General features: G+C 38.4%; 1 protein-coding gene across 5 annotated transcripts in view; it reads left to right on the top strand.

Moving 5' to 3' along the window:
• GLI3 (GLI family zinc finger 3) overlaps positions 1–17,632 on the top strand; it is a 284,476-nt gene that overhangs the window by 154,435 nt on the left and 112,409 nt on the right. For all 5 annotated transcript variants that reach the window (XM_036010813.1, XM_028525323.2, XM_036010812.1 and 2 more), the window contains one exon: positions 14,792–14,897. In XM_036010813.1, coding sequence (XP_035866706.1) covers positions 14,792–14,897 — 106 coding nt within the window. The remainder of the gene's footprint in view (positions 1–14,791; positions 14,898–17,632) is intronic.

Here is a 17,632-nt window from a genome sequence, read left to right as displayed (position 1 = left end):
ACCTATGTCGCTTGGCCCCTTAGTCTTACTGATCTTAAACATTTTATATTATGCCCTGGTCGGTGTGCCTAAGTTTGTTGGAGCATCGTCCTGTAAACTGAAAGGTTGTGAATTTGATCCCCGGACAGGACACATACCTGGGTTGGAGGTTTGATCCCTAGATGAGGGGAATAGAGAGGCAACCAGTTGATATTTTTCTCACATCAATGTCCTCTCTCTCTCTCTCTCTCTTTCAATCATCCTTCCTCTCTCTTTAAAAAGCAATGAAAGAATGTCCTTGGGTGAGGATAAATAAAAACAAAATTTTATATTATGATTACAGTCATTAATGACATTTGTTTCTATGTGAATCTATTAAATATGGTTTTAAAATGGGAAGCATTTTCAGCTGCATGGATGATGGAGAACAGATGACTTCTGTGGAAAGGGTGCACACCCATTAGGTATTTTCTATAAGGGCTGCAGCATGCATTATTCAGTGTGCTAAAATAAACATTTGGCTTTCTCCTGACTTTAGAAAGGGGAACCTGAGTGGAAAGGATGGGTTTTCTAAGGTTTTGAGTTGAGAGGGTTATATATTTTGTGCAAGTGCTACATATTGGCTGCAAGATAACCATAGGTCACCATCAGTTTAATCTATTTATGGCAGAGGTGTCAAACTCATTTTCACGGAGGGCCACATCAGCCTCTAGGTTGCCTTCAAAGGGCCAAAATAATTTTAGGACTGTAAATGTAACTACCCCTTAACTGTTAAGGACCTAAAATTACATTTGGCCCTTTGAAGGCAACCATGAGGCAGATGTAGCCCCTGGTGAAAATGAGTTTGACACCCCTGATTTATGGTGCCAGTTATTAAATATCTTGTGTTTTAAATACATGGAAGTTCTCACATTATCACTCTTTGAGTCTTACAAACACAGCAAAGTGTTAGAACTAGCTTTGTTTTTTAGAAATGTATCTAGACATTCTTTGACAAGTGGAAGCTCACTGAGAAAGTATAGCATGGGATCATCTCTGTAAGGGTTTGTCTGCTATTATCAGGAAATGGCTATCAGTGGACCCGGTAGACCAGATGTAGAAATAAATTCTAGAAATAGACCAGGTTTTCTGTCCTCAGGTGTCTGTGGGGGCAAAAGGACATCACTGAGTTTATATACTTAACAATTGTAGTTTGTAAAGACTGGGTCCCATGCAGTTAGTTGGTCTAGAAATCTGGGTTACTTTGGGGAGGTGGAGGAGAAGGCCCAGATGATGATCACACTGAGATAAGGTAGATTTGGTGGCTTAGGGGAGTGGTGGAAGCACAGGTAGTAGACCCAAAGCCCCTACTCAGTGGAAGCAGTCTTAGGATAATTGGCTTCTTCTGGAAGAAGTTTCCCTAACAGTCCCAGATGAATAGGCTAGGTTTGATGATACCCCCAAATCTATCATTCCTCCAGTCCTGATGGAATTGGCAATTTGGATTCCTTTTGAATATTTCTGAGCAGTTTAGCTTGTCAGGGTTGTAGGAAACAAGGACGGGAAGAGGGAACAAGTTGGCTTCTGTCCTCTGTAGGCAGAGTGCATTGTTGTGCCAGAAGTTTAGGGACCTACGGTGAGGTGCTCTTGCCTGCAGCATAGTCTAGACATTCAGGGGTATTACCATGAGAACAGGTGCTTTCAGGGTCAGCAGGCTAGAGAGAATCTGAAATTTATTCAACATTCCAAAAAGAATTAGGCTAAGAATTAAGATAAGAAATAAGATGAGATAGTGACAAAGGGAAGGATAGCCAGTAAGAAAGGACATCACAAGTGTGAACATTTGAGGAGTGGATCTTGGGGCAGTTATTGGCTAAACTGCGGGCAGCTGTGGGCTTTTTATGTGTACACTGATGAACATGTGTGGGACAGCAGCAGGATGCACAAGTGATTTGAGAGGGCATGCATTCCTTTCTGTCAGACATACAACTTGGGGGCTGTGCATGGACAGTGAGGGAGGGAGGTGGTCAAGTAAGTTCGAAGACCCTGATTGTCAGGGGACTGACAGGTGGCACAGCCAGATGTGCCCCACACTCTAGGTGGAAAAGAGAGTTTAGGTGTGATATTACACAAACTTTAAATAGTCTTTAAATTTTTTTCTTTGAATTTCATCCTTTCTGGGTATATGCTATCAGTGTAATAATTTGATACACTGAACTTTTTTTTTTGTTTGAATCCTAACCTGAGGATATACTTACTGATTTTAGAGAGAGGGGAAGGGAGGGCGAGAGAGGGAGAGAATCATCAATGTGAGAGAGAAGCATCAATTGATTGCCTCTCAAACATACCCTGACTGGGACCAAACCTGCAACCCAGGCAGATGCCCTGACCTGGAATTGAATCCACAACCTTTCTGTTTATGGGATGATGCTCCAGCCAACTGAGCCACATCAGCCGGGGAACTGAAATTTTTTGATTGACCAGAGGAAGTCTTAGGCAATGAGAGTTTTCCCACTTTGTTCATCTTAACCATTAATGGTCAGGATTCCATGGGTGCAAATGCCATAGCTGGCCATTAAACCAGAAATATGTTTCCCTCAAATGATAGCATTTGATACATGCTCACATAGCCAATGTCTTTGAGGGCTTATGTAAACTATGTGTCTAGTGGCTAATGTAGGATTGCAGAAAAAAGAGAAATACAAGAACAAATGGGGACTATTTAGGTACTTGCATTCTCCAGAACCAAGAAATGTGAAGGTGATTCTACCCTCCCCTCTTAGCAACAGTAGATTTCTCTCACTTCACTCTGATTTCCTTGCTTATCCTCCCAAGGGAATCACTTGGTACACTTTACTATTTTACAATCATGGTGAAAGAAGCACTTAAATAAACTCTTTGCTTAAAAGCTCTGTGTGTTCCTTCTCATGATGCTTCCTGGACAGGGAGAATTCAGAGTTTAAGGAACAAGGAAAGTGGAGCCTTTCAATATTCCCAGTGTGTAATAAATGTGCTGGAATTTCAATGGATTCCAAAGGCATAACAGTAATAGCATTAAGAACAAGCTGGGGCATTTGATGTTATTGACAAAAAGAAGGGGGGTGGAGGTGAGGGGGCCCCTGTCATATCTGTCATGCACTTTTAAACTCTTGACCTCCATCCAGCCTTTTGTGTCAAAGAGCTTTTTCCATGTGGATGTTAGCAGCTTGCTTAAGTATCCTGAATTGACTGGAGCATCAACATTGCCTTGGTGGGAAAGGACATTCATTGTCTTGGAAAAGGCACAAGTAGGGAGCTTATTGCTGAGCATACTGTTGTCTGCCCTTTCTTAGGGGTAGCAGGGTGGGGTGGTGACTGCTTATGACTATATAAAGTAACTTGCAGCCCAGTGGAAAGCAGGCAGTCTTGCAAGGCTGAAACATGGACTTCAGGGCTACGATTTGCCTCAGGCATCTGCTGGGAGTTGGCTCTCCCATGTTCTGGAAACTTGCACAGAACAATTCTGAAGAGAAGTGGGGCTTCCCTTTGTTGTCCCTGGTTTTGCCTGTTGTTGGAGGACCATGAAGTAGTGGAAATCCTGCCTTGCATAGGAAGGAGGCTGGTCTTTCTTATAATAAACATTGATTGAGTTCCTACTGGGTGTACAGGGATAAGTAAGCTTCTTCTACCCTCATATCCCACATAGTGCGGACAGAAAAGGAGGCAGTTCTGATTTGACCATGTGCCAGGGCAGGGGCATGTCACCACATTACCTGGCATGGTAGTAGAACATGGTGGATACTCGTTTTTCACATGTATTATCTGCTTACGGCTTAGTACAAATGTTACTCTTTTACAATGGGATTATACCCTGATAAATCCATCGTAGGTTGAAAATAACTACATATTGAAAATGTATTTAATACACTTAACTTACTTAACTTAGCTAGGCTTAACCTAGCTAGTTTCTACTGAATGCATATCATAAAGTTGAAAAATCCTAAGTCAAACCATTGTAAGTGAAGTTGAGGATCATCTGTATTGAGTGAATATATATTTATGCCTAGAGAGGAACACAAGGGCCCTCAGACAACTTAATTTAGTGAGAGAGGAGATGGTGAGGATACAATGTATATGCAAATAGAGTTCCATAGGTTGTCCATGGTGGGCCTCCATAACCCAAATGATGGAGAGGGGAGGAAAGAGCAAGTAGTCCTTCAGGGCATCAGGGAACCTTGGCCGATGAGGTAGCATCTGAATGAAACCTGAAGACAGAGCTGCACTTGGGTAAGAGGGACTTTGTTTTCCACTGAGGGGACAACAGAGCCTTGATAATGAATGCTGCCTGCCAGAGCAACAACTCTCTGATAGAAGTATCCCAGATACAGCTTGGTTGTTGGGGGCCTTAAATGCCATGGTAAAAATGTTGGGCTGGAACAGGAAGACTGTCCTGGACCACTGTGTGTTTTCTTCAAAGCAAGGAGAGAACTCGTCTATTCTAGGTTTTAGGGATGTAAATCTGGAGAATATAGTTTAGATAAAAGATGATAAAATGCCTGCACTCTTACAGTGTCATGGTAAGTATTAGAGTGTTTAAGAGTACTTGCTTTGAAGAGAAAAAGACACTGGCTTGCTACTCTCTCCCCACATTTCCTTGGACAAGGCCTTAACCAGTTTCCTTTCCAGAAAAATGGACATACTCTTAGCACTTGCTCCCTAGGGTCACAGGAAGAAATAAATTAGTCATAAAAGGTTTAGTACAGTGCCTGACACACTTTAATCAGTGCATTGCACAGTAGTCCTCCTTTATCTGTGGTTTCCACAGTTTTAGCTATCCATGGTTATAAAATACTAAATGGAAAATTCCCCAAATAAAAAAAATTGATAAATTTTAAATTGTGCACTGTTCTGAGTAGTGTGATGAAGTCTCACACCATCAGGCTCCTTATAGCTGGAGATGTAAGCCATCTGTTTGCTCTGTGTATCCATGCTGTCTGAATGCACAAAATAATATATTTTAAGAGAACGACCACATTCACATAACATTTCTATAATATTATAATTGTTCTATTTTATTATTAGTTATTGTTAATCACTTACTGTGCCTCATTTATAAATTCAATGTTATCATTGGTATGTGTGAATAGGAAAAAACATAATATACTGTGTATAGGGTTCTGTACTGTCTGGTTTTCAGGCATTTACTGGGAGTATTGGAATATACCCACCCACAGGGGATAAGGGGAACTACTATAATTATGCTCATGAATGTCTTTTAAAATATTATTATTAATTACTATTAAGTGGGAAAACCTTGGAAGATATTTAATTGTTGATAGGCAGAAACTAAAAATGCCGTGGGTGGTGAACATGGAAATGGGAAAGAGAGTCATCGGTAGCCTACTTTCTAACAGCTTCTTGCCTGATTTCGAGCAGAATGTATATGTGCTTCATTCATTTATTACTGGCTACAAAATTCTCCCAACCATCACACTCGTATGGTCTCTGCTGGTTTTCCAGTGCCTTCAGATTATTTCCCAAGGTGAACTGGATGAGTGGCCCTCAGATTAGTGGCAGCATTCTCTGCTGAGGAACTCTGAAGACAAAGGTGAACCCCCCTGATACTCTAAACCTCTGAGCCCAGTCAGTCTTTATCAAGGTGGTCTGGGTTTGTGTTCCTGCTTCAGGAGCAGGGCTGGGATGGGGATGGGACTCTGTTACCACACCTGGAATACTACCCCTTGACAGGAATGACATTAGAATTACCACCTCCAAGGGTGCCCTGGTAGTGGAACCTACTTGAACCACAAAGCCTTGTTTATGTGACTTTATGTAGATCATTTAGCTTCTCTGAGCAATGGAATTTTCCTTTCTTGGTTCTCAGGATTGCCGCAATATAGGAAATAATGAGAAACAAGATGTGGGGGAATAATACTAAAGCTTTGAAAATGATGATCTTAGGATTGTCATTATCCATGAGGTAATGTACATGAACTTTATAAAATGTAAAGCTTTGTATTCTTTTTCTTTCACATTTCACTACCTAATTTTGCAACACTGAAAAAGAATTTGGAAACTTTTTGGATAGATTTATTTTGGATAGGATACAAACAACTTCTAGACCTCATCTTTGTTCATTAATGGTTAATTTACTAATGAAACCAGATAATTTTCTAAGTCCATTATGTCTCCAAAGCTTTTGCAGTTAAATCTAAGATACTTTTAAATCTGAAATGCTTTTCCTGGAAACATTTCATTTTCTGCTTGCATTTCATCAGCATTAGGAATCCTAATTATGTTTTTGGAACTGTAAATTTAGATTTTAAATTGTGCTGTATAAAAATGTGGTTATAGATACAAGAATTTGTTATCAGTATCCAGTTTCCATTTTTAATTTCCAAGGTTACTTATTGTCACTGAAAATACACCATTAATGTATTTAAAAGCAGTGGACTTGACACTTTTAAATGTAATGATTCATCATATGTTTTCATGTGATTTTCCTTGGTTTGCATTTTGGGTATAATGACTGTAAATCTCATTTCTTCTTGTGCTGCCTTTCCTTCTATTGGTTTTCTTTTTCTCTCATACTGACAGGAAAGCTAGAAACAACAAAAATGTCATGGGTACATATATTTGTGATCATAAACAAGATACATTCCAGAGACTAAATGGAAGGATTTCATGGTCAGCTAGTAGGTAAATGTGGCCTGTTTCTGCCACTGGGAACTTGCAGATGACTGTTTGTCATTTTCTTTTGGAAACAAATATTTTTGTTATGACCACACTATAGTGCTGGGTTAGCATTTAGGTCTGAAATGTTAATTAAATGAGTTTAATATGCCTACATGCTTGCACAGACTACATGACAGCAAGATGGCTATTTGAGTAGTGGGGAATGCCCCTGGAGTCAGAATTGTCAGTCACTTGCCACAAGTAAAAATTTATTGGGTTTTAGAAGCAGCATAGCTCTTGTTAATTAGCTTTTTATGTAACTGTGTGTATATTTTACTTAAGTTATAAGGAAACTAAAAGTTGTGAATGTTAAGTGATTAATGCAATTATTTGTTAGGTTTGTAATCAGTTTCAACAATTATCATTCTTAGAATTTATTTAGGATATGGTTTGCTAGAATCAGAGGAAGTGCCCCTTTTCTGAATAATTACTAGTATGGATACTTCTATAAAGATATTTTTAAGTCACACAAATTGGCATATAGAGTTTTTACATATATAATATTATCACCCAAAAACAACATATTGATAAAGAATGGTGTATATTTTTTTCTGAAATGTGAAAATTTCAGAAAATTATTTTATTGTGATATGTTAGGACAGGGTATGTCAAACTATTTTCTGTAAAGGGCCAGATAATAAACATGGTGGGTTTTGTGGGCCATAGTGTGCCAAAGCAGCCAGAAGCATCATGTGAACAAAAGAGCATATCAGTGTTCCAAGAAAAATTAATTTGCAAAAACTAACCTATGTCACAGTAGTTTGTGCATCTCTCCCATAACATATGCTCTCCAAGTTAAGGCTCTGCCATGGTATAAAGTGGCAAAAAATAGATTTTTTAAAATGAAAGGCACCTATGAGATTTCTAAAGTACACTAGAAGAAATATAGTTTCTTAATGCTTCACCATATTACAGAGGGTCTTATGAACAAAACAATCCACCCTAATGACTCTAGAGACATTTCCCACTCTACACAACATGCCTGTAAGACCAGTAGGAGGATTCCTCTTGCTCTCTGAGGTGTTCCCTGGGGTGATTCCACTAGGATGCCCATCAAGTCCATAGCTGGTCCCTGTGAAGTGCCACTCCTCAAAGTCTGTTCATAGAAGACCAGGAGGGCCACAAATGAACTTGTTGCCATAGACATTATGGAGCAGGCATCCTTGGGGTGTCATTTTCAGAGGAGCTAGATCAGCTTTTTTTATGGTGCAGTGTTTTCCACAGACATATTCCTGTCTAGGGGCAGGATAGGTGAATAAGGGGGTCAGTCCAGGTGTTGGAGCCAATCCACATGGTGATAGCTCCCTCAGGCCAACTGGAAAAAGTCTTCCATGTGCCAGGGTAATGACTTGAAATGCCTAAGGTGGGAAGAGGCCTGGGATACCCCTCTACCCTCTCATTGGGGTGGTGATGGTCTATTTCTCTCTACTCCTTCTTTCTCATTTGAGGTCTCTCATTTGATAAATGCTGGATAATTATTTTGGTTTTAGCATAGTGGATTTGACCACAAGGGGTTTTAGTGTTTCTAATGATGACAGGCAAGTGAATTTGTGGGAACTAGACATTCTTACAGGCATGGCTGACTCTAATGACAGGAAAAATAATCTCTAGTTTGGTTTAAAATAAAGTCTAAAGCCAGTATATAGACAACTTCAGTATTTAAATGAGCTAGGAGAACTTGTGCTCTTTACTCTTGTGGGTTCTCCTGTGCTATTTCTATGCACTTTAAGGCCACACAAATATACTTGGTGAGTTACTTCTTCAGAGCACTTACTCAGTTGACTTTGATCTCTCTTTTTTGATCTACAACATTTGTATATAAATTTCAAACCCTAAAAGAGTCCCAGAATGGCATACAACAGATCTTATGGCCTGAGTTACTAACACTTACTTCTTGTGAGAATGATGCAAGTGAAGATAAATCTCCAAGTGTCTTTCTCTGGGTACAGGTTTGATGATCAACCCATGATATTGTGAAGAGACCTAAAAATCACTGCCTCTCATTCCTAACAAGATCCTTAATGTGCAGCATGATAACAGGCAGCATGAAATCGAATACTGACAACTGTACCCAGCACAAATATTTTTACTATGCATTTCAATTTAAACAGATGTCAAGTCAATTATGCATTTATAGGGTATTGACTGTGCTGCTCAAGCATCAGATGATATGCACTCTTCAAATCTCAGTTTAATGTAGAGGAATTTTGTCTTATAGTCAAACCTCTTATAAGTCCATAATAAATCATCTTTGCAACCATAAGTATGTACAGTTGACTGGGTACCACTGCTCCACAGACTCACTCCACCTGGTAGAATTTCAATTCCCTTAGTACAATTGATTCCAGTGGTTCTGCACATTACTCTCCCTGTCTTCCATTTAGTGCGTTAGTTTGCTGATGGTAGAGTACACTGCACTTAGCAGCTGGTTTGTGGAATGATCAGTCAGGAAATTATATGATAAATAGGAGGTAGCTGGGTTTAGTGGCACTTCCTTCTGCTTCAGCAGTTTTAACTGGAGTTTGGAAAAGTCATCATGCGGTGTTTTGTCAAAGGCCAGAACAGGAGATGGCTGTGGTGTGGTGACTTATTACACATGCATTTGAGTTATGATGCTCCACAGCTGCACTGCTCATGTGCAAATAATAAACTGTGAGATGGATAATTATGGTGGCTGCTGGTGACATGGGCCTGTTCTTGTCATACAGATTTTTTTGGACAGTTTCTTGGGCCTGAGATGGAATATGTGGCTGTCCTTCCACACAGAAACGACAAGCCAAGACATAAGGGAAGCATTTGGTGGTTGAAGATTAAGCTTTTTCCTTTTTCTTTGGATTAATGTCATGTGATGCCACGTATATTAAAAGGCATTTCTACTCTGCTTTTTACTGTTTGTTTATACTAGTAAGCTATGGTAAAGCATGTCTTTAATTGGAAGAGGTATTTCATTGCATTTTTTTCAGAAAGTGGCTTAAAAGGTGTGATCGTTACTGAAAATGGAGATAAGGTATAATTGTATAGGCTTTATCAGTCTAAGAGAAGTTATTTTACACTGAATCAAGAGGGAAACAAATATAAACAGTAAAATTCTTGGTCTTTGGTCAAATCAGATCATAACAATAAATTTTGTTGTTTATTTAACTTAATTCCATAATGCATAAATTTCCTTGGGACACTAGTGAACACTATGCAAAGAGCACTATAAAATGCATCACAAACTGTCAGTGAGAATTAACTTTTATACTCACAAAACACATATAACAGTGAGAAATGACTATAGTAATTGTGTTTTACTTTCCTCTCACATGTTTTCTTTTCTTTGTTTTTAAAAATTTATTTGACCAGAGAATTTGTGTTTTTTTTAAGGTAATTCTTTTTTTTTTAAGATTTTATTTATTTATTTTTAGAGAGGGAAGGGAGGGAGAGGGGGAGGGGGGGGGAGAGAAACAGAAACATCAATGTGCAGTTGCTGGGGATCATGGCCTGCAACCCAGGAATGTACCCTGGCTGGGAATTGCACCTGGGACACTTTGGTTCCCAGCCCGCACTCAATCCACTGAGCTACGCCAGCCAGGGCTCCTCTCACATGTTTTCACAGTGCTTGGTCATTTTCTCTTTCATTCTGAAAGGAGAGCGGATGAGAGACAGAGACAGTGGATTCAAACCCAGTTCGAATAATTTATTTTATTTTTTTAAGATTTTATTTATTTATTTTGAAAGAGGGAAAGGAGAGAGAGAGAGAGAAACAATGTGTGGTTGCTGGGGGCTGTGGCCTGCAATCCAGGCATGTGCCCTGACTGGGAATCGAACCTGCGATGCTTTGGTTCGCAGTCCGTGCTCAATCCACTGAGCTACGCCAGCCATGGCAGAATAATTTCTTAAAATGAAAACATGGCAATGCCTTTTAAATATCCATGATAGTATTAGAGGATTTTCTTGGGTAATAGTATTTTATAATGGTTAGATACACTGTTTTGATTGTATTGGATTAACTGGTTGGTCTTTGCCCCTGTGCACATAATCACTGTACCTTTATTATAAATACTCATATAATAGATAATGATTGTAAGTTCATGAATCTGTGAAGCATATATTGAATGTGGAATTAATCCACACATTTTGAGCTCTTTGTGTTTGAAAAATGTTGATTTGTGCTTTGTCATAATGTATAAGTGCACCCACATAGGGAAAGTCAGATACAGTTAATACCCACTTACTCGGTGGAGAGAATTTAATCATGTAGAACATAGCCAACAGCAAAGAAGTAAGAGAGTAAAAATGTCTTCCAACTCTGATATAGTCACAGTTTACTTCAAAACAGCCACATAAAATGGTACATGGGGAAAAGCCTTTCAGAGTTGGGCTAAACTTTATGCATGCTTGATTTACACAAAGTCCTAGTAAGTGTATTTTGCTTATCTCCAAGAGCAAATGGCATGTGTTAAACTTAAAGTCTGCTGGAGGCAAGCATGTTTGCATGAGCAGCTGCTGAAAGGAAAGTAAGAGAAAGGAGAGCCATATCTCCTGGCCATCCACATGACTCTGGACCTGAATCTGATTCATTTGGGCCTATTTCAAGATTTAAAATCAGGAAACATTCACTGAGTATGTGTCAGACTTATAAACTAGTGGAAAAGATTACTCCACTTAATTTTATGTTGTTTTAAAAGAAGTATGAATGATTTTTATTGAAAATGTAAATAAAGTAGGACGTTTTGGCCCTACAGTATTACTGAGTTATATGGATCACTGAATTTGACAAGAGTGGTGGATAAACTTTTAAACTTGGTATAACAACCATACAGATTTCTATTACAAGAAAACAACTCTTGACATCTTTTAATGTTACTAAGTCCTAAGTGATGCACTTAAAATATGATTGATATTTTTCAGATAGACTCTACAAATGTGTAAAGGTAGCATAGCTGTCACCTGTTGAATCCCGGCATTATTACACATCATGCTATTACAGCTACAATGATAGGCCAATACCAAGATGGTTCCTTTCCCCACTTTATCTTACAATAAACACAAAATACCATGAGTAATTGACATTTGCAGTACAATAATCTTTTTCCAGTCACAAAAGTTTTCTTGCTTTCTAAATCTGGTGCAGTCACAGTTTGAGTTCTATCTATGCTATGTTAATAGTTTTTCATTCATTGTTTCCCCTCATAACTATACTATTAGATTTTTTTTTTTTAAATGAGGCAGTTTTATTTATTTATTTTTTTAAGATTTTTTATTTATTTATTTTTAGAGAGGGAGAGAGAGAGAGAAACATCAATGTGCGGTTGCTGGGGGTCATGGCCTGCAACCCAGGCGTGTACCCTGACTGGGAATCAAACCTACGACACTTTGGTTCACAGCCCACGCTCAATCCACTGAGCTACGCCAGCCAGGGCTTTAGATTCTTAAAGGAAGGTCAAAGTTCAAAACAAGAGAAATAAGATATAATTCTATTTATATTTATTTAAATTTTTTTTCAATTACAGTTTATATTCAACATTATTTTGTATTAGCTTCAAGTGTACAGCATAATTCTTAAACAGTCACATTCTTTACAAAGTGGTTCTCCCAATATTTCAGGTACCCAACTGGCACAATACATGGTTATTACAATATTACTGACTATATTCCCTATACTCTACATCCTTGTAACTGTTCTGTAACTACCAATTTGTACTTCTTAATTCCATCACCTTTTTCACTCAGCCTTCCAAATCTCCTCCTATCTGGCAACCACCAGTCTCTTCTTTGCATCTAGGAGTCTGTTTTTGTTTTGTTTATTGATTTCATGGGAAGGTATTTTAATGTCATAAAAAAGAAAAAAAGGAAGCCAAACAGAGAAAGTTAAGTATCATATGATTTCCCTTATATATAGAATGCAAAGGACAAAATAGATAAACACAATAGAAAAAGATACAATTTAAAAAGCTTGTTTTATTTATATTCTAAGAGATGTTTATGAAAATTTAGAAAAAGAGAAATATATAGGGGGAAAATGAATCACCTGAATTCACCACACATATACACATAATAATCCTCCACTAGGATTTAAGGAACTTCCTAGTGGGGAGTACTGGTTACACCCTTGTCTGTGTTTAGCACAGTAATCCCCCAACACATACCCTGCGCAAGGTTCTGTGTTTCTTGTAGCCATCGCTCAGAACTTATTCTCAGTATCTCACTTGGAATTGCCTGTACTTCCTGCTACCCTCAGGTCTAGGCAGATCTTCAGACTTGTAGAAATGACTCAAAGTCCTTCAGAGGCAGGTTGGTGTACATATCAATTTTTGTGTGTGTTGCAGTGTATGGGCAATAGCAGCATTGATGGCTGTGTGCAGGCTGGATCACGTGTGGAAGGTACTATTGAAGATCAAGTTTGGTTGTTTTCTGTAATATCACACAGCTGTGGAGGCACATTTCTAGGTTTTGAACTCCTTTATTTGGTCCTTGAAACTGGGGAACAACTTTAGTGCTAATTATAAAATAACACCCATGTTTCTAATGATAAAATGTAGCAAATTCCAGCTTTTGCTGTGGATCACTATTTAAGAAAAAAAAAGTATTTTCAGATTTTAAGAGTTAATCAGCATAAGTTACTACAAGTAAGTGGGGGTAGGGAAACCATTTTGTTAAGTGTGCACACAGGAACCCAGGAAACAGTGAACACCAGCCTGAGAAGAACAGGAGGGAGGGTTGGTCTGGGGCCAAGATGAATGTTAGGGCTGTAGGGTAGGAATTCCTCAGTTTGCCCCAGATCACGATTTGTCAGTTCGAGGGAGTCAGCTTCTCTCCTGCAGCATGGCCTCATAGCATTTATGCTGCCAACCCATGCATTTGCTGCCCCAGTGTTAGGACTATGGAGGCATAACTCAAGCCAAGAAGAATGAGAACATGCATTTAAATTATAAAAGATGTGTTTTCCTTGTGTGTAGTGTATGTATGATGTGTGGTGTGTGTGTGGTCTATATGATATGTGGTATAGTATTTGGGGTGTGTAGTATGGTATGTGTTTTGTGGGGGGCATGTTTGCACATGGTGTGGTATTATGTGCAGTGTGTTTGATATGGTATATGTTATCTGGGGGTGTTTGTGTGTGGTATGGTATGCATGTGTGGTGTGAATGTGTGTGGTGTAGGGTATATGGGTGTTGGGGTATGGTGTGTATGTGCTGTGTTTGTGGGGTCTGTGGTATGTGGAAGTTATGTGTTGTGTGTGTGGTGTGTATATGTGGGATGTGTGTGGGGTATGTGCTTTTATGTGGTGTGTATATGTAGAGTATATATGGGGTGCATGTGTAATGTGTTTGTGGGGTATATGGGGGCTATGTGTTGTGTGGGATGTGTGTATGTGCAGTATGTGGGATGTGTGTGGGATATGTGCTTGGTTATGGTGCATGGTTTGTGTATGTGGAGTGGGTATGGTGTTCATGTGCAGTGTTTGTGGAGTACATGGGGGCTATGTGTTGTATGTGATGTGGTATTGGGATGTGTGTGGGGTATGCGGTATGTGTGGTGTGTGTATGTGAAGTGTATGTGTAGTTGTGTTTGGTATGTGGGGTGTGGTGGACATGTGTAGTATGTTTATAGGGTGTGGGTAGTATGCATTGTGAGTGTGATATATGTATGTAGGGTGTTTGTGTATGCTATAGATTCTGGGAGGGACTTTAGAAAGGACTTCTTCCCTTAAAAAACATGATAGGTATGGGAAAAATGAAACTAGTTTTTATATTACATATTTATCTAAAATGCTTGACAGACTAATTTTAAAAACAATAAGTGTCTCATAATCTGTTCCTTTTGGTTTTGTGACTCAGTCCTTTTATTCTGGCCAGCCTTTCTTTCAGGGTGGACTCATATGTTTTTCTTTCTTGCTTTCCTTTGTGGGTTTTGGTTGCTTTCATAGGCTCTACTTTCTCAGGTGCAGGTGTTAGTGATTTGGTCATTCTTCTGCAGTATCTCACGAAGCCTCATAATGAACTCTAAAGAATTCTTCCACAGTTTCTTTAAGTAGGTTCAGCATAAGTTATGAAGACTGTTTTGCAATGTTGCTTCATGAATTGAAATTCTGTTCCAAAGTGTTCCTTTTATACAGGTTGGACTTTCTTTTTCAGACCCTCCTCACCTGTTTCCTGCATTCCATCCTCCTGTGCCAATCGATGCAAGACATCATGAGGGGCGTTACCATTACGATCCATCTCCAATTCCTCCAATGCATGTGTAAGTATTAAAACTTTACCTAGTAATGAAACAGAACAAAATACCAGCTTTTATTGTCTCAGAACTTTTTGTTTCGAATATGGCTATTGTGTGTTGAAGACGTGAGAGAAATGTAGGGTTTACTTTTGAAATACAGCAAGCCTATCTGTACCTGGACACACTGAAACAAATCGCTAACACGTCCTGAAAAATGCCTGTCATACTAGGTGGCTGACAAGTACTTCCTATATATTTTGCTGACATGTGTCCTGTGGGTATAAATACTAAATTAAAACATAGAGGACTAATGGAAGGCTACCACACAAAATATGTATTTGGTTGAGAATGGGTTTGAAATTTTTAATGCTAAAATTTCTGTTATGTCAAAGTCCTGTCCTAGGTATCCCATGAATTGTAATGAAATTTCTATGGTAAATTTTCATAGCTCCTGTAGTGTGTATACCAATAGTTATTTGATTGATGGGAATGTCACCCAAACAAAATGGCAAGTGTGATTGAGCACTTACACAAAGATAAAAGGAAAGAGTAGTGGTGATAACATACATTAGAAAAGGAAGAAGAAAATCTTGTGGAAATAAATATTATCTTACTCAGTTTTGGTGAAAAGGAATAGTAGGCTTGCAAACTAAAATATGTGTATGTATGCCTGTGTCTGTGTGTATTTATTGTATTATCCAAAAATCTGTCATATACTATAATAAGTAGAACAATTTACTGGGAAAGGCTGCTCCTTAAAAATGGACACACACACACACACACACATTTAGTCATATGTAGTAATCACCCTTCATTCTGAGACATTAAAGTGAGAAAAGTGTGAATAATACTTTGAAGAATAATGCTGGTTATTTAGATGGTAGATTGCATCTCCATAGCTATTAGTTATAGCTGTGTAATTACATATATGCCAAAGAAAAATGAAGTTGTTCTAAAACAAGTCCTCCTCTGTGAACAGAATTAATTGATATTAACAACCCTAACTACATGCCCAAGTACACATGTCATATTTTACCAACAGTTTTTTGGATCCATCTTCCATTACTAAATTGTAATTTCAGAGCAAATTTGCCTGGAGGTAAGTAATAAATCTGTGTTGCAGACTTCTATAAGAAGTATAAGAGAAGTGGGTATTTATAGAGGGAGATAACAGAAACTCGTGACTTATTTTCTCACTTTTCACTGGAACACAAGTATTTCCAGGGTTCTAAAGTCTGCTAAAAATATACTCAAATAAACCAAGAGAGAAGGAAATTCCAAATTCTGGCTTAAACCTGCAATGTAATTCACCCGTTACACAGAGGTTTTGCATGGCTGATTCTCTCTGACTCCAGTTTCTGCAGTGATGTAGTAATTTAAATCAATTTTTCTATGGAATTTCAGAGTTTTTCACTCTTTCAAAGTCATGTTAGAGAATTTCAAAAAATGATTTTATGCAATTGGAGGAGCTAGTTCCTCTGGGTTCATTATATTGTTTGCCTTGTAATTAAATTCAAATTTGAATTTATCAGTAAAAATCCCAAGTATTTGGTTCTTTGGCAGAGTTTAATAACAGCAAGCTCTCATAGAGTCCACACAATGTGTCTTAGTCCCTGATTGCTGTGCCTGTAGTATTACTTCACTAGTGATAAAAAAAATACCACAAGATAATTTAGGTTGAGTTTGGAGAATCCTGGGGGGAGGGTTGCCTTTCAGATAATGACTGTTGAGCTAGAGTTTTTACAGATTTTAGTGCTTCCTGCTTTTCCAGCCAAGCTTTTAGGATACTTAGCAGCAGTTGATTAAATTGTCCTCCAAAGATTCCATAATGTAAGGCTTATAGATAATACTGAGCCTCAAAAGAGTGCTGGAAGATTCTGAGGTGAAATGTCACTGTGGGTACAGAGTGTGATGAGAGCGGGTGTCTGTGACCTAGCAGAGTCCTATCTGGAGACACTGGGTTGATGAAGGCGGCACTGAGAAGCTAGCAGAAGCCACACCTCTGTGCCTTTATAACATGCTGTTTTCTTTGCATTGCCCTGAGTGATCTTCTGGCTCTATGTGGCAGGGTCCTGTTTAAACTCCAACCCTTAAAACCTCACCTTTGCTGGCTGGCTGTTCCTCAAAGTACCTTGCGTGTGCCTTTATTGTAGTGGGGTTATTGTAGTGGGGGTCTTGCCTGGTTATTTATTGTTTAGTGGTCATCTCCTTTGTTAGTTTTGGGGACAGTGCCCAGCATTTTGGCCAGGCTCTTTGTAAAAGGTGTTCGGGGATACCCAATTTGTCTAGTCTGGTAGACAGTGGGACAAGTAGTCACAGAGCTGGAATCACATTACTGAACTCCCAAATTCTTGCCATATAATTATATTATAGAAAATGAGATCAAGTGAGCTTACTAACCTTTTACAATAAATATTTTTAATTATAAAAAGACAGAATTTGTGGGTATTCTCATTATTTTGTACACATAATTGTTCTGGTGCTAACTTCAAAGATTAAATTATAAATCTTGAAAACAGGATTTATGTTGACAATGGAAATGCTCACAGATCTTTGTTTAGAAGGATGGCAGGCGCTGCAATAATTATGGTATCATATATTATCGTTAAAGATTCTATTGAAAGGTTTATAAATTGATCTTATTTTTAGATAAACCACCTTGTATTAAGGCATCAATGATACAGTGCAGAATTAAATTAAAATCTCATAAAATGAAATATGTTCTTTATTAGCTGTTTGACATTTAATTTGCCTCTGAA

This window comes from Phyllostomus discolor, chromosome 10 (assembly GCF_004126475.2).
Source record: "Phyllostomus discolor isolate MPI-MPIP mPhyDis1 chromosome 10, mPhyDis1.pri.v3, whole genome shotgun sequence".
NCBI classification, from domain to species: domain Eukaryota; kingdom Metazoa; phylum Chordata; class Mammalia; order Chiroptera; family Phyllostomidae; genus Phyllostomus; species Phyllostomus discolor.
The sequence above is the reverse complement of the archived record's forward strand: the minus strand, read 5'-3'. Positions and strand labels throughout refer to the sequence as shown.